The following is a 25,204-nucleotide window of genomic DNA, read 5'->3' on the forward strand; positions in this document are numbered from 1 at the left end:
TCGCCCTCTTCCTGGCATCGTTGGTGACTTCTTTCGCTTGCAGGAGGAAGTTGAAACGGGCGGCGTACCCTTCCCAGTCTCCTGATGCTGGTTTGAATGGCGAGAAGCTGCTGTCGGTTGCCATTCTGGGTTCCTTGGGTCCTGGAGCTGAAGCCTGGATGCACGGTGCGATGCAGCGGTGCAGCAGGTGGCGGTGCTGCGGTGCAGTGCGTGGTGGCGGTCAGCTCAGCAGGATCCCATCCTCGTCGCCAGTGAAATGTACTCGGAGTCGAGAGTGAATTTCATGCTCTTTATTCAGCTCATAGTCATCAAGGAGAAGAGGAGAAGAAGAATGGCTCTTTTCCCAAAACCATCTGCTTATATACATTATTTACACAATGGGCCTTGCGTGATTGGCTACTTCAGGGCTACACCTGTGGGCCAATTATATTGTGGATTGACTTCTGCCTGCAGCCTGATTGGCTGCTCCTACAGGCCAATCAGGTAGCAGATTCACTTCTGCCAGCCGCCTGATTGGCTGCTCCAGCAGGCCAATCAGGTTGCGGATTCACTTCCACCTGGAGTTGGATTGGGTAGCTCCCGCTGATTCTGAATCCTATTGTTCTAGGATTCAGCTCAGTACATAACAGTCTGTATCAGCCCACTGCTCTCTGAATCCATTTCAGATGGAATAATACCACCCTCCTCATCTGAAAAAGTGAACATTTTTTAATCTAGAAGATTGCCACTCACTTGAAAAGAATAATGTTGTTGTTGCCAGTTGGACAGACAAGTGGCAAGCTATGCTTGTTATGCTCTCATTCTGTACATCTGCTATTTCCTCATACTGGTACTGTGGTTGGCCAGATTTGTAAATGGAAGAGTGCAGCTGTTATACAGTAATATGATATGGTTTCCCCATGTCAGATGGGGTTAAAGCATTGCTAAAGCAACCATGCACACATTTGCATGGAAGCATTGCCATTCACCCTAACCAATCCCAGAAGAGTTCCACCAGCAGTCCATCTACATTCCGTACTTGGATTATCTTATTACCACACGAGGACTCATTTCAGTAATGAAAACCAGCCTGTAGAGTTTGCTGAAACTACATACATCTGAGATACACTGCACTGAAGAAAATGACTTTTGAGTCAATGCCAATTCCACTCAGGAACTTTATGAATCTGAAAACTTTGGGGACCAATCCGTTACTTGGTAAGAGTTGTGGGTAAAAAGACATACCAAAGAAATTCACCTGTAATAATGTGGCATATCCAGCATGCGCCTTACTGAACTCTTGGACCACACCAAAAGCTCTCTGCTAATAAAATGTCCTCACAGCTCTTTCCCTCCCAATTACAATATACACAATTGAACAACTTTAGCACTTTGGACAGGCTGACGATGAGTGAAGATCTTTTATTATTTTTCATTTCATTTCTGTATAGCCTTATATTTTAAAGAAAAAAATCTCAAAGTGGTTTACAACACATTAAAACATCAAATAAAATAATCTAGAATAAAATAAATTCAAGCTTCAAGGAAAATATTTCAGATCCTTCTCTAAGTAAACTGTCACTTTCCCCATATTTATTTACCTACTTAATTTAATTGCTTGGCTTGTATTGTTGAGTGTCTATAAAGAAAAGTTTAACACCTATCCCAATGAGAAATTTACAGAAGAAATTATTGACCATTTTGTTTAAGACCCTCAGAGACTCAGTTTTTGTTTAAAGAGTGTTTGACTTTGTATTATATTTTCCTTTATGGATAGACAAGCGTTAACAAAAGAAATTCTGTTTTAAAATTTGGTTTGGAGTCCTACAGTATTGTTGTTCAATGGGCAAACTAAAGATGACTTTTTCTAGTGCCTGTTATTGTTAAACAGACAAATGAAGCTATTTGTTACAAGTTAGTTCTGAAATATATAATCTTTAACTCTAATTGGATGCTTTTGCCACAGTGTGTCAAGTTTGATCTTCTGCTGTACCAGTATTATTGTCAGCATCCATACTGCTTTCAAACTCATATTAGAACCCATTACACATGTTAGGAGGTCCCTGTAAATAATAGAAACAGAACCTTCTAGAGTAGCTACAGAGGCTTACAGAAATCTTAATTAAAAGTTAAGAATCTCAACTGGCTGTTAAGTCCTGGGGAGAAGTTTAGCGAAAGTTTGTATTTGTAATAGCTGGAAACAGTTTTTCCCTCCACTAATTGAACTCTATTCAAAGGTAAAGGGACCCCTGACCATTAGGTCCGGTCATGACCGACTCTGGGGTTGCAGTGCTCATCTCGTGTTATTGGCTGAGGGAGCTGGCGTACAGCTTCCAGGTCATGTGGCCAGCATGACAAAGCCATTCTGGCGAACCAGAGCAGTGCACGGAAATGCCGTGTATTCAAAGGTACATTATTATTAAACAAATCATGTAACCTATATAGACCTATTGGGGTGGAATTCAGTATTGAGTTTTTACATTCATTGAGTTCTTACATTCACTCTTACATTCATTGAGGTCTTATGTCTCTGCAAGCATTGCAGCTTACCAACTGGAATAATCCCCTTCTCCAGCTCTTGTGTCCTGTTTGGGGTTCTCTCCAAAAGGACAAAGCCCTCTCCTCTGCCTGCATCTCAAAGCAGAGCTGGTACATCACGAGGCTGTAGCCTCTCCTCCTCGCCTATTCTCCAGCAGCCGCTACCAGCTGCCCAAGGAAGGACACCGAAAGCAGCTCTAGTAGGTAGGGTATACCCAATTTGCCTTCACTATGATGTGTGTGCATTGTTCTTCCCACTAGTAATGTGACTATTGTTTTTACCATTGACTTGGTAGTTCAATAGAAAATGTAAGGTTCTGGAACAGGTATAGAAATTTAGGCACAACATTCATTTTTACTGCTCGTATCTGCTCAAACCAAGTCCATTTGCACCCTTTGCATCTTTTAAATTGCATCAAATCTTTGGGGAGAAGAATACCGAAGGTATTTAATGCAGCTATCAACATTCCTTTAATCAAACAATTATCATGGAAGTGACATGCAGCTGGTTCCTGAAACATTTTTCCCCAAAGCTTTTTCAGACAGTGCAGTGCAGGTGCCACGCTCTGAAGGTGTTCCTAGTAGCTTTACTCTGATAATTAAGGAGACAAGCAAGCAACCTTCAGACAATCTCATAAGTAGTATCTATAAGATGTTTCTTGAAATTTTCTGTGTGATTTGTTTAGGTTTTTCACTTTAAAAATTCACACAGAACCAGGATTGGACGAGATAGGTCACAGTTTTTGGCATATTCAGAAACAAGATATAAAAGATTTGGACCTGTTTGTTGATAGCTAAACAGAGAATCGTGGTCTTGCTTTGTTGCAAGGGCTCATGGAAATTTTCCAGGATTAGAAGTATGTATTCTTCAATTTTCACCACCAATGTCTATGTTTTCCTTCATGCCACAGCAATTGGCAGGTTATGGTGCTTATTTATAAATGCTCTGGCTGCTTGGCTGACTAGATAAATGTACTCTGACTGCCTACTAGATCCGTGTGTTTTCATCTCTTATCCCTGGGCTTTGTCTTCTATGCATCCTGTTATCCTTCCTCATTCCCATTGTAAAGTGAACACTCAAGCTCTCCATCCATCTTGGCCTGAAGCTTGTGCACCTGGCCCTGTGGCTCCCTGCCCTACATTTCTATCTGCAGTCCAACTTTTTGGTTTCCCATCCTGAGGTCCTGCTGCAGTCTGCTTACTGACTACACCACAGCCAAAATCATTTCTCACAGATCTGCTGCTGCATCCTCTAAAAGCTCTTGTTCGCTCTCTTTGCCTGCCAATATATCATCCTTCCTGTTGCTTTTCTCATCCTCTACATACTGTCACAAAGAGCTCTACAGGGTCATCCTTCTGATGCCACATTTATCATTTTTAGCTCCATGAGTTCTTCCATGCTTCTCACTGTGCTTTCAACAATTGCGTCCTTAATGTTTGTCAGGAAACATTTTCCTTTTCCTGTAAACTTTCCACCCTATATGCTGGGACTCTTAGAAATATGCACCTGTATTCAGATTATACATAGCTGATTTTAGAGCCGCTTGCTTGTAGCTAGCTAAATGCAGATTAGTACACTTCTTCGTGAATCCTCCTTACTCCTATCAGCTTTCTAGGCTACTGGGCTAATTTTGAGAGAATGGTGTGGGCACCAGTCACAAAATGGTTGCCATGGGTGTGTGGCATAAAACAAAATTAGAGAAAGTACAGTCATAGCGAAGCTTTTTCCAGAATCGTATTTTTGTACTAGAAAAGCTCTGATTTGTTGAATTTTTGCCTGCCATACAGGTGTTAAAGGGACAATAAACTCCAATGTTAACTCTAAATCAAAGCCCATTTGTCTTGACGGAAGCTCTGTTAAATATAGTAAGACTTACATCTGAGCAAGTGACAGTGATTATGAATCTTTTTCTGGCCCCGACTTTCTTGTAGCTGCCTTACCTGCTGGTTCCAGATTTCTTAATTCTGAGAGAGACCTGGCTTTAATTCTGAATATATATAGCCATAGCCATGAGGAAGACGACAAAGTGTCTGGTAATTCCAGGAGTGGGGTGGAGCCACTCTTCTCATACATTCTAGTGCAGGCACCCCCAAACTCAGCTCTCCAGATCTTTTGGGACTACAATTCCCATCATCCCTGACCACTGGTCCTGTTAGCTAGGGATGATGGGGGTTGTAGTCCCAAAATATCTGGAGGGCTGAGTTTGGGGATGCCTGTTCTAGTGGGACTAAATTCATTTCCACAGAGCAGACTTTGGTAAATAAAATTTCGAACACTCGCTGTGCAGCAAGATGCACCTATGGGCTAAAGATATTTATAGCAAGCAAAAGTTATAATGATGGGAAAGAGTGAGTAGAATGTGACAAGAAGGGGAAAACAACATATTTCTTTCCCTTTCCCCCTTCCCAAGGACATTCCAATGCAGTTATTTGCACATAAGACAATTCTGTTAATAGGCAAGTAGGGACGAGAAAACATCTCCCCATTGCCTGCAAAATCATTAATATTTTGCAAGCATTCCCTTCAAATATGCACAGAACCTCAAGGGCCTTGCAAGCACTTAAAATAAATGCTTGCAAAAAAAAAAAAAAACCCCAGCAACACACCAGTGGCTCTCTTCCTTTTGCAAGTCAAGGGAAACCGTGGGACTAACACAACTTTACCTTTGTTAGAAAGGTGGGAGATAACCACTGGCAGAGGAAACTCACCTTACTAACTGCAATTGGTGAAATTGTTGCTAGGGGCGATATGCCCACCCACTGAAGAGGACCCTTGGAGCAGGACAACCTCCTTTGCCCATAACAGAAATTTTTCAGTTTAGCCCTTCAATGCTTTTCTCTGTTTGTTTGTATACATGTTGCTTAGAAGTGTTGCACCTGAGAAAAATGCTACTGCATGTTTGTGTGGCAGAGAGATCATCCTGAAAAAAGACTCAGGGTTGTCGGTGGGTGGGTTGGTGTCTCCCAGCAAGTTTCGCATCATAAAATAATCTGGGACCCTCACATCAGCCCTCTACAGGCTGATACCCTGTTCCCCTTCATGATTATTATTGCTATTAATCTTCCTTTCTCTTATAGGTTGTAGACATCTGAGTAGAACCGAGAAAGGGAGATCTGTCCAAGGTGGGCTGTGTTAAACTGAATTCTGCTTACAACACTTGAGCATTTTTTCTTCAGATTGCAGCCCCATCCCTACAAAGTAGCCATCTGCAAAGTAGGTAATAGTATATGTTGCTAGAAGAAACAATTATGATAATTATGATATTAAATCAGAAACAGGAAACCTGGTAGCTGCTATAATTGAATTCAGTCCCCCCTTTTTTAGTTTCCCATTCTGCAAAAATATCAACATACCTATAGTATGGCAGTGTAAGTCCACAAAAGTGTCCATATAATTATTTTTTAAAAAACTTGCTTGTCATGCATTTAAACGATACAGGTGCCTTCACTTTAGTCTTTTTGGTGCCTGCTTAAAACATTTATGAGAGGTTTAAACAAATCTAGTGCATGTTTACTCAGAAGTGTGCATAATGGGATTTGCTTTCTATCATGTGTTTGGTATAGCAGTTGCCAGCACAGTTCTGCATGTTTACTCAGACTTAATTCCTATAGCAGAGCTTTCCAAAAGTGTGTGGGTCACGACACGTTAGTGTGCCAGCTGCAGTGAGTGGGTGTGTTGCACGAAAACTCCTTGCGCTCCTCTTGGGGCTGGAAAGGGGTTAGTTTAACCTCCGGTTTGCTAGTAAAACTGAATTACTGTGTAATAATAATAATAATAATAATAATAATAATAATAATAATAATAATAATTTATACCCCACCCATCTGGCTGGGTGTTATGAAATTATGCATGTCTAAAAACATGTTTGCAAAGCTCTGTCCTATTGTATTCATTGGTGTTGTTTAACTAGTGGTGGTGATTCACCTATCCAGCTCTATCAGCAAATCTGCTGTGCAAGGACTTCCAATTGCACAACAGGGCTGTCCCCACTCTTATCTCCCTGTGCAACCCCCTGAAATTTTGTTTATGGTAGTGGGGGATCAGGAGGGACCCCCTGAACAGTGTATGAAGGGAGAAGTTGCAGTGCTTGCACAGACGGAACAACTGGAAGAGTATGGCACTGATTTCCACCCAGTGTATTTAGAACAACAGCAAAGCACTCTGTTGTATCCCCAGATGAGAATCAGGCTGAGTTTACCCCATAATTGCAATATATGAAGTCCGTTTCTTGTTATGCCTCTTGTCCTCTGCTTCCCTGCCCAATCAACTTTGTTCACATAGGGAACTTCCTGGTGACCTGTTCACTGAGCCTTCATGCTGATTTGTTTGCAGAGAGATTAGTCAGTATTGGAATGAATGCTGATTAAATAACCAATTTGTTTGCCTGTGGCCTTATCTGATCAATTAACTATCTTATGAAAACCTTCACATACATATTCCTGGCCAAAAGAACAGCTTCTGAGTACAAGAAGCATTCAGACTTACATCTAAGGCCACAATCCGAACTCAATTTACTTGAGAGAAAACCCAATTTAATAAGTTGGGCTTACTTCTGAGTAGACATGTTTAAGCTTGTGCTGTGGGTGGCTAAAGATACTATAATAGTGGAACTTGAAGTTTGGCCAGTTTCCTTTGCAGGCATAGGTGACTAATGTGTACAGTATAGAGATTACTAGTTAAAATGCCTTTCAAATAATCCAGCATTTGTATATGTTTTTAGGGGGGAACCTTACCAAAAATATGCCTGTAGAAAATAAATATGATAGTGTTTCAACAAGTAAAGCCAATGATGAATGTTCATGGATTAAACAATTATTAAAGTCAAAATACATTAAGAAGTTAGAGTCACTGTTCTTGTAATATAGATCTGGTACTTTCAAATTAATTAGAGGAGCCCTAAGACAGATCATGCACTAAACCAACACTCTAATGAATGAATTATGGGGTCCCAAGATCCAGCACACATCACTTTCCCCAATAATACTACCCCATGTCCATGCCAAGTTAACTGTACTTTACACAGATTTTTGCAACTGAATTCTCATGCATCCCTTTAATAGCCTTGCCTTTTTGTAATTCTAAACCATCTGATAACCATTTTAATACCTCATAATTCAATGCAGCAGTGTAGTTTAAGCAAATTAAGGCCATTTCCTCCTATTTCTACTTCTGTGGCATAGCCTATCCTTCTCTTTCAATGTGCCCTTAATCTTAACACATTTTGTATCACTCTCTGGCAGCCTTTTAAATTTTCACTTTTTTAAAAAAATTAAATGTTAAAAATCAATACTACTAAAAGTAGATGCACTCTCATTTAACATCCTCAAAAGCCTGACAGACATCTAGACCTCTTTTCAGAATCAAATTAGAGAACAGTGGCTGATCTGATAGAATTTAATTATAGCATAAAAGACATAGGCCACAATCCAGAGAGCCCATTTACATGCTCTCAAGGGATTGTTCATGCAGAGCCAGGCTTTCTATAGCTCTCTTTTGGTGCATTAAGCATCAACACCTGAAACCAACTTGTGGGGGGTGGGGAAGGGAAGCTCTTTCAAAAATCTGCTAGGGGAATAGTGATAGAATTTGTGTAGAAATTAAGAACACACCATTTTGTGTAAGAGGTTCTAGCATGCCACGGAAATTGTGACTGAGATACCGTGAAAATACCAGTGTTTCAAACTCAGTGAAATATTGCAAAGAATGAATGCTGCTGCTGTCTTCAGTATAGAATTGTGAAATATTATGCACTCATTAGTTTATGAGACTCTTACGAAGAAACACTTTGCTGAATTTATCGGTATGAGAACTTATTCCATGTCAGTGTCATGATCACTTGATGATATGCCACAAGGTAGTGACTGAATTGATATTATACTTTATTTTTGAGTAGGAATTAAATGTTATTGCCATAACTATTTGAATGTGCAGAAAAAGTATGAACATCAAAATCTGAATTTACAATTACAGTATCTCAGTCCTATACCAATTATTGCACTTTTCTTGTCAACCCTTTAACAAGTTCTCATAAATAAGTGCCGTATGACGATTCCCAACATGCCTGACTAATTCAGGTTTTACTCCTGCATATGGTATTTTTAGCCTAGAAAGAACTGTTTACGAAACAAGGCTCACATTATTATTATTATTTAATCTTACCAACCAGAATAATAGCCAAAAGACAAATACAAGGCCCACATACTAGTATGTTAGATTTCTGTTCTAATATCTAATAGATACAACATCATCACACACAGACAACCCTTCTCATCCCTACAGCACTGATGCAGAGAAACTGATATTCATATACAATTCTCCAAAGCACTTCCATCTACTGACTACAATGTGTGAATTATAGCATGTATGAGTTTGGTTTAGGAGAAATGCTCAAAGTCAAAGGTTGTGTGCGTGTGGTGGGGGGTGCATTTGAATTTTTTTACTTAGAACTGAAGCTCAGATTATTCATATTTAAGCCAGTCCACTTAGGCCAGTTTTACTTACCAGTAGTTTAATACTAATGTTTGCTGTCTCCAAAGGGACTTTCATCTAATAATTTTAATTTCAGCCTCATAGTTCTGCTGTGCACACATAAAACAACTTTACAACGTTATTGAAATCCCAAAATGTCAATGAATTACAACATACATTGGTGTTTCAGAATGGCTTCTTTATCATACTTTTCTTTTTCTGCCTGAAGAATGTTAGCTCGCATAAGTAATTCTGTACACATGTACCTCAGACCACAGCTTTGACAATATATTGGCCCTAACCCTGATGTTGGGAAAGATTGAGGGCACTAGGAGAAGGGGACAACAGAGGACAAGAGGGTTGGAAGCTACGAACATGAGTTTGACCAAGCTGCGGGAGGCAGTGGAAGACAGGAGTGCCTGGCGTGCTCTGGTCCACAACAACAACTTTAACCCATGCTCCCATTCCCTGTTGGAAACCATTCTCAGTTCCTGCTTCATTTTAATATTTTCCAATGAGCTGCAGCTCCTACCTTTCAGTTGTGCAACTATTGGGTACAACCCAATTTCATTTACAGAAATCAACAGAATTTGAAAAACAGGTTTCCAATATTTTGCATGAATCTCATAGCATTGTTATGGATACAACATGTACAAAAATTGCACATCAGTCTACAAAACATGTAGTTCTACTTTTTATTGCTAACATAAAAGCGAAGACCATTCTGTATCTATTGGTGGAGCAAGCATAGGCATAGTGTTGATACATAATCTAGTATTAGTTCCCAACCCTAATATGTCACAAAGATATATTCTGAAAATATATTTTTTCAGGGGAAGCATTAACAAACAACAAGAAAACAGCTACAAAATTCATTACAAAAATCCTCAAAGTTCAACTACTCTAATCTGTTTCCTCCATATTTCAATGTCTCCATTGTATTAACAGCATTCCCTGTCATCTAAACACTGTTGCTGTTTTTTAAAACTATCAACAAAAAATACTGCCTACAAACTTAATGAGCACTACAGGCAGTTATTCATAAGATATAAAGACAACATAGACAACATAGTAAAAGTGCCAACCTTTTTGCCTATCAAATGAGAAACAGCCTAGGTACCTGGCCCTGGAGAACAATTTAGGCAGCAACACCTGGAACCACTCAATACTACATCTCCCACAAAATTTGGCAGTTCACCACTGAGTCAAAATAGATGCAGTAAACAGATGAGAGGAGGGAAGAAAGGAGGAAGGTGGTAAACCATGAAAATATAATAGTGGTCTAGGGATAGAAGAGGCAGCCCAGGCTTAAGCAAGTGGGTAAGACAGGAAGAAGCAATAGTATATAGAGTGGCTGGGAAAACCCAGCCAGATGGGTGGGGTATAAATAATAAATTATCATTAGTAGTAATAGTAGTAGTATATACGGCCTAGTGCATGAATATTGTGAGATAAGGGCTATATAATGGTAACATATTTGTCTCAAGTCTTCTGGCATCATTAGGACATCTGGGTGGAATCTACACACATAAAAAACGCTATGAAAATGCTTTAGATTTTTTTCTGAAAAATACATTGAATTTGCCATCGCTCACTGTCGTCATCTAGTATATTGCACTTTACAACACACTGGCTATCAAATTCACCCACCAGATCCAGTTATCACTGCTGTAGGTTGTGATGGATGGATTCAGAGAAGGAAGGAAGCAGTGGCATAGGTTAAAGTTATGTGATTTTACAGTTGTGTGTTTTGCTGTACTGATTTTTAACATTATTTAAATATCCAGAGGCAAAAGAAGACACCTTTAATAGTTCTTCAGAAAAGGCAACTTCAACGGATACAGTTATCATGCAAGTATATCAGTTTGTGAGAATTTTTTTATTAGCCAGTTATGTGTTTCTTTCAGCCTCCTCTTCTCTGCACTACCTGTGCCTAATCTTCCTTATGCATCACAACCTTTTTCCAGTTTCAAACTTGTTCCAGGAGATTTATTCACAACCAAACTCACAGCTTTTCCTCGTCTCACATAAGATGGTCTGCAAGCTGTTTAGTTTCTTGAGCCATACATCAGTTGATTGACAACAATCAGTACCACAATGCAATATGGATTAGAAGTTTTTTTCATAATTCTAATATAGATGCAGTTATGGTGGAATTATTTGGACACTTGGGCACCTGAAGTTTCACAACATGTTAAATCATAGGTTGTCCAGATACTAAGACCAATCCTCAATAGGAAGAAAATTCTCACATGTAGACCTCATCACCAGATTAAAAGTTTGGTTGGTACAGCAACTGATTTACCCTCTAATATCCCCATTCCCAGATATTTCTATTCAGTACTAAAAAGAGTATGTGCAACATACCATTGATCCATTTGGCTTCTGGATTGTGAACTATAAATTCTTTTCTGAAGAGGTCTTCTAAAGACAATCTGCTTTCTGATGAATTTGACAGTTCTGATGAATTTGACAGAAAAAAGAAAAAAGAAAATTGAAACAGCAAATCACACTTTTTTATATACAAAACCCTGATTAAATTACCAAAGGCTTCACACAACATCAGACCCATATTGGAAGCTGAATCCTTCCCATTCATGAAAAATACAGATTTGTATTTCAGCAACAGTACCCACAGATAAAATATTATTGGGGCGGGGGAATCGCATACAATTTTGGCTGGCTGTAATCTCACACATATACATATGTGAGTTCTGTGGAATTCCAGGAAAGCACAGCTTCTTACAAGATTTACATTTACAGGCATGTGGGAAAGCCCTCTGGTTGCTGGATGCAGCCAGCTACAGGGTCGAAGCCTGCAGGAAACTAGAGACAGTGTTCCCTCTTCCAGTCCTGCAACCATATCACCTGCTGCAGGCGATGCCGTGGTCCAGGGGACATTATTGCTTGCTTGAGCATCTTTCCTGACATTTTAAAGCCATAGACTACTAGGTAACTTGTAGAAGAGAGAACTTGCAAATTAAATATTGAATCTCACTGGCACCTTATAATCTGAGCACATTTTTGCCCATCTGGAATTTGTTCAGGGTTCTTGTTCTCTCTCTCTCTCTCCCCATCGCGGGGATTCGAAGCGCCAACCTTCTGATCGGCAAGCCCTAGGCTCAGTGGTTTAACCCACAGTGCCACCCGCATCCCTCTCGCTGAAAAAGGTAGGCGGCCCCAATTTCCCAAGGATGTCATGAGGCAGTGGCCATGCTGATACTATGCACTATTACTGACTCACTAGCCATTTGCCATCACACTGCCCATGTGCCTCCACTGCCTCTTCATGATGGCCTCCAGTAAGGCTACTGGGTTCCCTCCTTCATTTAGCAATGGTCAACAGCAGAAGCTAGTAGTCTGCTGGGATTTCATAGAATCATAGAATCTTAAGAGTTGTAAAGGACCCAAGAGTCATCTAGTCCAACTCCCTGCAATGCATGAATCTCAGCTAAAGCATCCATGACAGATGGCCATCCAACCTCTGCTTTAAAACCTCCTAGGAAGGAGAGTTCACCACCTCTCATGGGAATCTGTTCCACTGCCAAACAGCTCTTACTTGCCACCTGATCGTTTTGGTCCCTAGGAAGCATTAATATTCACAGGAAGCATTAATATTCACAATACATGTAATTACTTAATGAGGTGTTTTCCCCCCTCTATGGCAACATTTTCTGAGCTCCCTGTTTCTTTGCTATAATCATATTCAATTCAGGATTCTGTAAATTTATTTCCAAATCACTAAATGTTAAATAAAACTGGCACTTTTTTGAAATCCTAAAAGAATCTCATGAAACCATTGAGGGTGGGGGAGTACCCTTTAAACCATTAGACAGATGTAGCAGCTTTGTTGAAGATTCTGAAAAGCTGGCTTTGTTGCATGTTTTTGAAAATATACTTTACCATATAACAGTACTGAAGATGGTATTGAGAGCCACACATTCTCTTGAAAAATGATGTATCTTTTTGTATGTAAGCTAGAAAATTCACATCACATCACTGTCCAACTTTTTTTTTGTACTAAATCTATCTTGCTACCTTTGTCTAATGTTTCAATAAATGTTGTTCTGGCTTTAGAAATCTCACAAATTCACAATGCACAGTTTATACAATGCAGTAAAAGTATTTCCCCTTCACACTGCAAAAACTTTCTGAATCCTGTAACCAGGGGAACTTTTCTTTTTATATCTTTGTGAATTCATATGCATTGTGTATATTTCTTGCCTCTTACTGGAGCATATTCCTTTCTCCTTAATGTTTATTCTCACATTTCACAATAGGCTATACATTTTCCATCTCCATTCAAGATTATACTGAATTATTCATTGACAGTATGACATTTCCCAGTTCCTTAAGTGGCTGATAGATTTTAAAATTTGAAGTTAAGATACAGATACTGAGTATAGATTGCAAGCCGGAATAGAATTCTGAGGTGTTTAAAAGCTCCACCAGAATCCAAAATCATAATTGCAGAAAATTAAGTAGCAGATTTAGCTAATGTTGCCCAACAGGAAAGTGTTCATGTACTTCACTATGACTATGATCCATTCCTTCTTGGAAAGAGTTTATACCCCTCCACCACAGTTGTCACAGCCCATAAAATGATGGGCCCACGTGGACTATGTGTGCACTACAGTTATCCTTAATTTGCTAGACATTATTTCAGGGGCTGGAATGTGGTCATGTAATCTGACACAAGCAATCATGAAGACCGAGCATCAAACATACAACTAGAGTACCCAGGGTGTCCTCCTGCAATCCATTTTATTATTCCTTCTTGCTGACTTCCAGACCTTAGCAGGCCTAGTGAACTACTTATATCCAGTAAATGCTGTATTGAGGTGCTGCTCATGATTTAATAAGACACAAGCAATGATAGTTATAGTTTTGATCATTATTTTGCTTTATGCCTAACAGTGAAGTTCTCCTGCTGTTGTTTCTTCCACTCTTCATCCCATCACTGAAATTCTTTCAAATCTGTAAATCAGGGTTTGGGCTGTAAAGATGCCATTGATAAAGGTGGCCTCTGTCAACAACACATCATAAGAATTTGTGCTGGAGTGCCTCTGCCTAGCAAGTATTCAAGCTCAGTTTATTTTCCCTCATCTATCCCACCATTGTGTCTGGGCCTTAGTCCAGGTCCCGCACAACCTCTCCTGATTCAGATGTTACAGAGAAATAGAGGTGGATGTCATCACTGAACTGATGACACCTTGTCCCCAAACTCTTATTGGTATCTCCAGCAGCTTCATGTAACTATTAAATAACATTAAAATAGTGCCTTGCAGCACCCCAGGCTGTGAAAAAGCACTCTCCCAATGCTAATCTCTGGACTTTGTTCTGTAGGTAGGACTAGAAGCACTACAACTGAGATATTTATAAAGAGATTTGGTTGTCCTCTATCAAACAAGTTTCTGATGACACACAACCCAAAGGCTTGGCCAAACCAGACCAATTATTTGCATACCTCAGGTGTAGCTATGTACTCTAACCCCATGGAAGTCAAAGCTACAGATTCTTGTTTATAACTGGCCCAGTTATATGTGTTCTGTGTACTGCTGCAAAATAACCTATTTTGATTGGTTGGGTCCAGAAAGTGTATGCTTATTTGCATGAGGGATTGGTGCCTGTCACCTTAAAGGAGGTAGTGGCACAACAACTGAAAAAGCCAGCCCTGGATCCAATTCATTGTAACAACTATCACTCAGTTCACAAATACATTCTTTCTGGGGAAAGTAATTGACAAGCTCAAGGTGGAACAAATGCAGACATTTCTGTAGACTGGTTATTTGGGTGCCAGTCTAGTTTCAGTTTGGTTTGGGACCAAGTCAGCCTTATAGTGAGACAAGCAGGCAGAGTTGAACCCTGCGTCCTTCTGCTCTTCTAAAATTTTGTTCAAAAACAAGCTCCCGTAACTTTTGCTTGGATATCAGAACTCTGGCTGCTCATTGCTACATAACTATATCGGAAGAGAAAGTATATGAGCTGGGGAGACAGATTCAGAATATTCTTCTTGACTTTACAATAATACTAACACCAACACCTAGCTTAAGATGAAGTGTGCTTTATATGTTGGTCACCAAATTCCAGGAATCAATGAAGAAACACTCAACCTTCACCTGCCAAACACGTCACCACCAAAACCATACTGTGAGGCTGTGTTGACTTTCTCCTCATTTTTAAAGAGATGCTTGTATCCAGGATGCAACAGGACTAAGTGTAGCCAAACAAGTAATTTACCATTGTTTGGTCTCTTAGTTGCAGTCATAAAGCTTCACACTGTTGTTGTTGTTGTTGTTGTTGTTGTTGTTGTTGTTGTTGTTGTTGTTGTTGTTGCATTGTGACAAATGAAAAGATCATTATTCTATGTGCATACCTTCTTTCACCAAGCTTCTTTTGTGAATATTATGCACAGGCTTGAATGTGAAGAAGTCAGTATTTAAAATATACAAAAAGAAAAAAATTACTTAAAGGGACAGAAAATGCCAGATTATCATCCCTGGAGCAGAGCTTGCAGTCTGGCATGGCCGCGGCAGGCCACAGCAGTAGCGATGGGGAACCCTCTGTTCATGTGGCCAACGCACAACAGCCATGGGGACAGTCCACCAAAATTTCAAATTTAAGTTGCCCAGGGTGGGGCTTGGGGTGGCACACCTAACTTGAGACCACCTCTGGATGTCTCCAGTCAGGTCTGCTGCTCGAGCACAAAGATTGGCTGCTCCTGCTCTAGGCAGTGGAGCCAGCTTTTGAACTCCCCATCCCTTTTTTCCATGGTTGCCCTGGCCAGGACGTTCCAAGGACCTTGCTATTCAGGGCCAGTGAGGAATTTGCCTGCAGATAAACTGGGGTTTATCTGTCTGGGGTTTTTTCTACTTCATAGCAACTACCAGAACTTTCTGGCAGAGAAGACATTGGGATTGGATCCCTGGGCTAGCTGGAGGCGACATGCATGGCCCTACCTCCCCTACACAACCCATGTTTTGGGGTGCCCCCAGCAAAGGGGTGCTCTGCCCAGACCTCCAGATGGAGATGGACAGGGTGCAGAATCCCCCACACCGAGACCTAATGGCTTCTCATAGCACTGTCTTGATTTGGGTGGTCCATAATATAAAATCGATCCCAATATAACTAACAACAAGTGGACCAGGTTGGCTGATTTGGGATGCAAGCCCAATGCCTAAAGCCAAGACCTTCTGGCATCTGTAATAAATAAAGCTGATTTCAACCCAAGAGGTTTGTCCTGTCTATTACTAATTGTATCAACAGCCTTGACTCCTGCAAGCTCAATGTTCTTGGGCCCACAAAACACATACAATGCATCTGGTTCAATAATAGGCTAAGCAAATAATAAATAAATCCTACCTGGTGTTAAAAGAATTACAGACATTGTGATGAGTGAACATACGACTAGGATCACCAGCAGTGCAATTGCTATTCCCTTCCAGTTCCTCTGTGGTGGGCTGTTGCTTCCAAGGTCCTGGGGGGAGGGAGAAAAACAGTATTTCATAATTCACACCAAACAGTATGAGATTTAGTTATCAGAGCTCCTTTCTCATGAGTTCATTTAATTATTTATAGATGTGTAATTCATTCTACACATCAATAAATTGATGTTATAAATAATGTCACTCACCTACCCACCAACCCCAGACTTACACACCAAAACAATGATCAAATTGAGGGTATAAGAGTGCTATCGAAATGTGAATAGAGATCTAATTGTACTGAAGATAAACTTCAGGACAACATGAACTAGCATTTCACTAGGTAATTAGGGAAATAAAATACAGCAATTTACTATAATTCCACCTGAAGTGGTGTAGGCCAAAATGGTTTAAATACACATGGAGTTTAATGTGCAGTGCTAAATGTCCTATTCAGAACCAAATAAACATTTATTGCCTGAGGATCTGGTCATTCCATTTTAAATTGAACATCATTTATTTATACCATAATATGTTTTATATGCTGCTCTTGTATTACACATAAAAATCAACATTATTATGTAGTAGCATTCAAGAAATTCTAGAATTGCAAGAATATAGCTTCCTCTAGGATTTGTGTGTGTCCCAACTCCTACACACACTAGGCAATAGAGACCTAAATAAAATCCTACAATAAAATAAATTCATAGGGGCTGCAGGGGCTGCTTTGTTGAAAGTAGCATGCAAAAGTTTAAATTTCTTCATACTTCAGGGCAGAGCCGTAGCTAGGTGATCTTGTGCCCCTGGCAGAACCATCCAGATTGCCCTCGGTACTGGATCTCAGTGTCCGGGCAGAACGATGGGGGTGGAGACGCTCCTTCAGGTATACTGGACCGAGGCCATTTAGGGCTTTAAAGGTCAGCACCAACACTTTGAACTGTGCTCGGAAATGTTCCTGGTTGCGGGCAGGCCCTCAAGCCACTCCCACACACACCCTGGCATGGGAGGAGTCTTTACCATCATGCCAGGGTGGCACCACAATTACCCAGGGCCAATTGCCCTATAAATCTGCCCCTGGGCAGGAGTCAGATATAATCTTTAGCCAATGCCTAAGCCAGGCGTCCCCAAACTGCGGCCCTCCAGATGTTTTGGCCTACAACTCCCATGATCCCTAGCTAACAGGACCAGTGGTCGGGGAAGATGGGAATTGTAGTCCAAAACATCTGGAGGGCCGAAGTTTGGGGATGCCTGGCCTAAGCCAATACCGCTCACATTTGTAATCAATCAAGTTGTGGCCAAAATTTGTCCAATAACCTTAAACTTAAAATTCAGTGTCCATGTGAAGTTCTTTATTCTAACAGGGGGGTTGGCTTGGGGGTCGGCTTGGGGGTCTTGACATGCAACAAATTTTTAAGTACCATTTCATAAAGCAGAGTTTCCAACTACTTGTTTTTAATGTCTCTGACTATTTAATTGACTACAGAGATGCCTAAATAACCGTATTTTGATGTGCTTTTTAAAGAATATATAACAAACTGTGTTCTTGTTCTTTTGATTCTTGGCCTAATTTACTTTTATTTATTAAATGATTTCTGTATTGTTTTGTGTATGTATGCATTGTGCATAGAATGCATACCTATAAACCCATGGAATCTTATTTTCTGTGTACTTACAAAACTGGAGACAGGCAAAGAAAGATGCAATTCATGGGCTGTCCTTGCTGTGGCAGCCACTTGCCAATGCAGCGGCTGCTAGCACAGTATCAAAACCTATTCTCTGGTTTCTCAAAAAAAAGGTTGCACAACACAAAATGAACTTTAGTCACGCCCATGGATACTCTTGAGCATGACTTTGTTAGATACAACCCAGTATCTCTCCCAAGAAGCATGCCACTAACAGAAACCAATAAGGTTATTTTTTACCTTCCATTAATCTGAACGGTAAAACATTAAATAATCTGCAAAGAAAAATATTGAACTTGGGGTATTCTAAAATTGTTGTAACCCTGTATAACTCAATGCCGTTATAGATGTCAAATGCTTTTAGATGAAAGTATCACTCCAAAGTGGTTCTTCCCTCCTTTAGCCTATTCTCATACGTCAAACAAGCTCTCACATTTAAAAATCACACATAAGGAGTTTTGTCAAGACCATTTTACTGTATCAGTGTTACACTCAAATGTTGACAAGCCTGTCTCAAAATTATTGTGTTATTTGGCTGGGTTTTAAAAAATCATTATATTTCTAATAAAAATGTTTCTTTGCTCATGGCTTCCTTTCTGTAATGTTTACTCCAGGAATAGTAATGTCCAGTCACCAGAAGCTGACTATTAAGACTCAAGAATGCTGGATTCCACTGGGCAAACTTGAAGAAAAAGTGTCTTTTGTCCATTAGAAGAATATGCTTCTCAGGGCAGATTGGCAGTAAAGCTATCTGCTGGCAAGAAAACTTCCACAGTAGTAAAGTACAAGTGCATTTAAAGGTTAAACACATTGACCCAGCGGAAGAGAATATTTCTTTCCTTTTCTCCTGAGTCCATGATGAAGGAAAACATCTTGTAAAACTGACTTTTTGGAAGAAACCTTTTCGATCGAGGTGTCTAACCTTTTGTGGTCTAAGGGCAACATTCACCCTTAGGCAACCTTCTGCAGGCCACATGGCAGAGAAGGATGTGACCACCCCACACTCTTACATGTACCAGATGTGCACACAACATATATTTGGAGGAAGTTTTCTTGCCAAACCATTCCAAATATCTCACTGATCTGCAGAAACAACTATTGCTTACACTCGGTAACACAATAATATATGAGGTCATTTTAGACACAAGCTTTCTAAAATAACAGTAAGTAAATTGATAATTAAATCACTTCTCACAAACTAGCAAACCACAGTGACAGACACATTGTATTAATTTCCTTCATTTTTAAAAGTCATGACCAACTGTATGATAATAATGTGTGCATACTACAAACAAAAAGCTGATTGTTGTTGTCCAGAAATAGGTTTATCATATGCAAGTCAGAATACTTAAGGTCAGAACATTTCACTGAACAAACATCGTATGACAAAATCCTCAAACCTTGTGGTTTGCCTCAGAGCAAAAAGCAAATGTCCTCAATTCATTTCGAAATCATGCTTTTGTATTAGGCCAGGGGCACCAGCTAGCAGAGGCTGAAGGACCTTGCCGCCCCAAAAGTTTCAAGGAAGAGGATGGGATCCTTCAATATCCTATGGCAACGTGCACACACTTTGCATGTATGCCACACAACATGCTCACATCACTCGCACATGCCACGTGACATGCCCTTGTCATGCATGCAAGCTGCAAGGCATGTATGCAACACGTCAGCACATCACGCAGTATACATGTGTGATGTGAGCATGTGCGGTGCCAGCCCCCTCAAAACCAGGGGGTAAGCTGCCATGCCTGTTTTAGGCAATGTACCAGTTTTCGTGGAAAAGAGGTGTTTGCTACCTGTTATCTCTTTTGTATCAAAATTAATGTATTTTAATCTCCTTCCAGTTCTGAAACAGAAGCACTTAGTCAAGCTGTACAGTTTGGGGAGGGTGAATAATAGTAACCTAATTCAATTAAGAGCATATTTCAGATTGTATGTCTGTAGAAAGGTTTTATCCTTTTATTTTATTGTGTTGAATATGCTTTTTGCACAGGATTGCAGCCTTAGAAAGCTAATAATATGCATCTTCCTGGCATTAAGTCATCATTATTCTTTATATTTGATGGTCAATGTATAACCATATGAGAAGCAGATTAAGAGGCCCCTCAATTTTCTGTTAGAGCAGAGGGATGCATTTCCAGCCTATGAAACCTATTTGAGTAGATATACTTCACACCCCACACAATTGGCAGACTAACAATGTGAAGTAAGTTGCAATTTTCACACAACTATGTGTGCTTAATGGTTAGTGACTGACTGGATCGTCCCCTGAGTGTGGTTTTGCAAGTGCTTCTGACATGGTCTAGTATAGATAAATTGGAATAAATCTGAATTGATTTTGTATCAAGTAATGTAATGTATGTCTGAATGATGGTTAAAAAATACATTTAGTGAATATATGGGATAATGACTGTTTATTCAGTGACTGAAGACAAAGACCATAGCTGAGTGCCAAACTGGTGGAGAGAACCACAGAGAATTTGTAAACATCTGCTTTAGGACAGAAAGCCAAAAATCCAGACAACGGTCAGATTAAAAACAGTATTTATTTAAAGGTAGATTTGGGTGATTTGGAAAACATTCTCATGTTTCTGATTTGAATCAAACCATTAACAAGGTATTTCAGGTTAGTTCAGAGACTCACAGAGTTTCTAAGACAATCAGTCTCAGCTGACTGAAAAATGTACAACAGTTTTATTTTTCTAAGTAATGAAACCAAGCTGATTTAGGAAATACCCAGAGCTCAATAAACAAATGGGGGGGGAGAGAGAGAAGTGAAGGAATCTTTCATCTTGATTAATTGACCTACTTTTCAATCTTAGTGAATTATTTTCCTAGGGCAGTACAATCCCAATCAGTTGCAGGAGGAATTAAAAAAATTAAACTGTAGAAGGGGAAGGGCATAGAATAGGTTCACCACCACCAGTAATGTTTGGGGTAACAAGGTCCTTGCTGGGAAACTGACCACAGTATTTTTTGCAGATCCTTGCAGGGGCGTAGCAAGGGGTGCAATGGGGGTGGTCCGCCCCAGGTGCCACTCTGGAGGGGGGTGACACTCGGCACACCCCCTGGCCCCCGCAACTCCCAAGCCAGCCCCACCACGGCGCCACCTGGTAGAAAGCCTCACTCAGCCTCAGTGTGGTGACTGCTGGCTTGCTTGCTTTGCTTCTTCTTCCTTCTGGCTGCTGGGCGGAGCCATGGAGGCAAGGGGCGGACCAGGGCCTCCACGGCTCCCCCCAGGAGGAAGCTTCAGCGTATCTGCCGAGGGGGGGAAGCTCTGTGTGCGCGTGTGCGGGAGCCAGCCACGAGTTGCTAGTGCGGAAAGTGTTGCAGAGCCAGGATGGGCGCTACATCCATTGCCTAGCCCTCCTGGCCCTTCTGTGCTGCAGGGTGGGGTGGCAGTGGCAGGGAAACAGTCAGAGGGGCCCCCGTGACAGAAGAGGGCTGGGTGGGGAAGGACCTGGGTGAAGGAGCGAGTGAGCGGATCACCCCGCCCTCAGGTGCACGGCATGTGCGCCGCTCCGGGTGCCCGAGCGGCTAGCTCTGCCGCTGGATCCTTGGTCTTCTGAAGTACAGACTACCAGCCTTCCTCTTTGCAAGCCAACTGAGAGATGTCGCTCGCTTAGAAAAAGCTGTATCCCCATAGGCGGCAGAAATCCGCCCCCACCAATGACCTGGGACATAGGCTCCTTACTAGGGGAGGAGCTACATTTCTGCCATCACAAACTTTATTGGGAAGTTTCTGGATAGCAACTACTGTTTCGTTCAGTAGTTCAACAAACACTCATAAGTAGAAAGATGTGTAATTTCTTCATTCTCATGAGCACTGTTCCAGAGTATTTTCCATTCTCATGTATATTATATCACTTTGAAAAATGATCGGTTAATGAAGAAATTACACATCTTTCTACTTACGAGTGTTTATTAAAGTAATTGGCTGATGAAGAACTGAACAAAACAGTAGTTGCTATCCGGAAACACTGTTCAGCAGAGTTCAGAGTTGGACATCAGTATTGGACATTTGCCGATTATACAAAGCTTTACAAGCTTGATCTCCGCCAGGTAAAGTCTGGCACTGTGACTTATTCAAGGACTTATTCAGAGACTTCAGTTTGATAGTTTTGATGTTTTGCATTATTTCATAAAGTTTTCTATACTGTATTTGTTTCTGGCCATCGTGTTGCTTTTGATTTTGCTAAGTCATATTTTGCAACATGGGGGTTTGTTTGTTTGTTTGTTTAAGACATTAAACCAAGCAGTTTTAGATACATCTGTTGTATAATTCACTTATTTTTCATATATAAATATCCCTTGTAATAAATTAACCTATGAAATCAAGGGAATTACACCAATATAAAATGTTTTTAATGTACTTCATTGTTCTAAATATATTAACAAGTATGCTGAATGAATCAGCTAATATTTGTATGAACTCCTGACCTTCATCTTTTTAATTAATCATCTACTGCCTAAAGCTATTTGCAGGTTACCTAGATTCATGCCAAAGACCATCTCTCTTCATCTGCAGTACCCATTTCTATTAATACTGCATATGCTTAACATAGCAAGTATTTCTGAAATTCCTCAAAATAATGAATAGTAAGCCATTTTCACACCAAAATGGTAATTAGTCACAAACTGGCAGTGAATGCATTTAGACTATTTCACAGTCTCTCGCCTCTCTAGGTGCCAGCAAGAATATAATATTGTGTCCAAATACCACATATACCACATTTCTTTTTACCTTTATCCCTATATTATTTTCTTTTTTGAGCAATTCATACTACCATAAGCTACCAATTCCCTATTGAATAGTTTCTCTGAATAATGCAATAATGCAAGAACTTCAGCTGTGTAAACATTTTATCAGCATTTTTTGGGAAACAAGTCTACTCTGCAAATCACCAGACTAGAACTTTGGACAGTAATAAAATCTCCTGTAGGAGCAAGAGTTTGGACAGAACATTCAAACTACCAGATACATAAAAACTCAAGAAGTATCTGCACTTACTGAACACAATAATATAAGGGAGGAATTATGCATCTGATATTGCAATAATTTGCTTGCTAATTTTGGTGTCAATCCAGACCCCCTTTCCAGCACACCATGTGTGGGGATGGAGGAGTTGGATGAGGCAGAGGTCTGAGTGAAAAAAATCTTCACCAGCCTCTGCCCATGGAGCTTCCTATTATGGACACTATCTCCATCTCCATTGTTCCCATATGTAATGAATGTCAAGCAGTAAAAAGAACCCCGGCCACCATCAATAAATTGGTCCCTGCAGATAAACTTACAAAAAAAAAAATCATAGAACAAAGTGCTTTGTTCTTTGTTCCATAAATTTTCAGCCCATTATTTATACCAATCAATAAATGTGTTTATTTGAACCCTTAATATTTCATATTCCAATACAGACTATGAAAAAAGGAAAATTATGTAATAAGATTAATATAATAAAACCTTGCCATCATGTGTTATGCCCAGCGGCAGGAGTGTAGTGTGGAGAGGAAATATGAGACTCCACACAGTATTTGTCAGACCACTGCTTTTTATTAAATTATGGTTCTTACCCGTATTTCACATACCAAGAAAAAGGATCAAATTACTTTGGAAGATGTCCTGGTGCCAATAATACATCCCAGCCTGACCACTGAACAAACGAACAGGGAACAAGGCCAGCACAGAGGAGGAGATAGCTTTTTCCAGCCACCATGACCAACCCAAGTCTTCCTAATGGGCCCGAAGTGAACTACTCTTCCCAATTCATTTTAAGGATGCTCCAAGGCAAGGGCATGCTAAGTGTCCATTCTTGTTCAGCCCAGGTTGCAGCCCCTGTTTGATGTCCAGAGGCAGTCCAGAACTAGTTTTCTGATCATGATAAAATTAATGTTTCCTATAAGGAAGTCAAAAACTCTGGAACTGACTAGCTAGTCAGGAACACAGATACAAATCCTATTCAACTAGCAATGAACAACTGTCCTATAACAAAGCAAGCAAGCTGTAAAGAAGGTGACAGCTTGAACACTAAAGGAGTGAGGACAATTGGGCAAGAACGCACTAGCCTGAGTGAACCAGAAGTTTCAGTTTGTGGATTACAAGGAGGGCATGGTCCTTCCAGTTTACACCAAATCTCTCATCAAGGGGTGTCAAATGGCCATGGGAAAATGGGAAGATGCAGCCAAGATGACCACCCTGAGCCAGCTCAACCTGTGTTCCTGCTCACCACCCTGTAGCACTGGACAAAATTGGGATACAAAGGGTGAAGTAGGAAATACAACACCCTTTCCTCCATAATAAATACTGCTAGTTTTATTTAAACAACTTTCATTCCATTGTCTTGTCTCTAAATTATCTCCGAAATTTCATTTTTGACAAACGTTCGCAACAACATTCTGCCACCAGAATTAACTATATTAAAGGGCCTTGGAGAAAATTTTAAAGTCTTTCCGGATGCCAAAATGACATTTATGTGGTTCACAATTATATCTAAATTGTAGTTTCATATACAAGATAAGAGAGTGAGATTCTCAGTGACAATTTTTTAAGCTGAACTTGAGGTGTTGGGTTTTTTTTTATTGTTCCATTAGGGGAGAAGGATGCTTCCACTCACTCAGAGTTGCTTATATAAAATACTAAATTACACAGCACTGCTAAGTACACTGTGTATGTGCAATTTTGCATCACAATTTAGTTAGGAAGTTTTTGGCACGCTAAAACTGAATGCAGCATTTTCCCTAGTTACATAAGTGCACTGGTGTCACTTGGAATTATTTATGCATAACTGGATACTGGATTGCACCAGATACTACACATTAAAGGCCTTTTTTTTTGCCACTGACTTTGAATTTTGTTGTATTTGATATTTTGCACCAGTGCCCAACATATAGCAAAACAAAACCACCGGTTCTACATAGAAAATATCTTTATTGAAATACATCAAATATTTAGTTGTAAGAACTTGTTGTAAACAAGTTCCCGGACTGTATAATAATTATGTTTAGCTCTCAACTCCAGGTGATTGCTAACATTTATTTATTTATTTATTTACTTGCATTTTAACAGCTCCAGAAAAGTCAAAAAAAGGACACACACATTAGATGTAAAGAACAAA

The 25,204-nt window shown here is 40.1% G+C and overlaps 1 protein-coding gene across 1 annotated transcript in view; it reads right to left on the reverse strand.

Annotated features, from left to right (window-relative positions):
- Positions 1-25,204, reverse strand: part of DPP10 (dipeptidyl peptidase like 10) — a 228,481-nt gene that overhangs the window by 166,910 nt on the left and 36,367 nt on the right. Inside the window, exons 2-3 of the mRNA XM_035130088.2 lie at positions 16,349-16,463; positions 11,354-11,446 (exon numbers count right to left, since the gene is read on the reverse strand). Coding sequence (XP_034985979.1) covers positions 11,354-11,446; positions 16,349-16,463 — 208 coding nt within the window. The remainder of the gene's footprint in view (positions 1-11,353; positions 11,447-16,348; positions 16,464-25,204) is intronic.

The sequence above is a fragment of the Zootoca vivipara genome, chromosome 1 (genome assembly GCF_963506605.1).
Source record: "Zootoca vivipara chromosome 1, rZooViv1.1, whole genome shotgun sequence".
Taxonomy (NCBI): domain Eukaryota; kingdom Metazoa; phylum Chordata; class Lepidosauria; order Squamata; family Lacertidae; genus Zootoca; species Zootoca vivipara.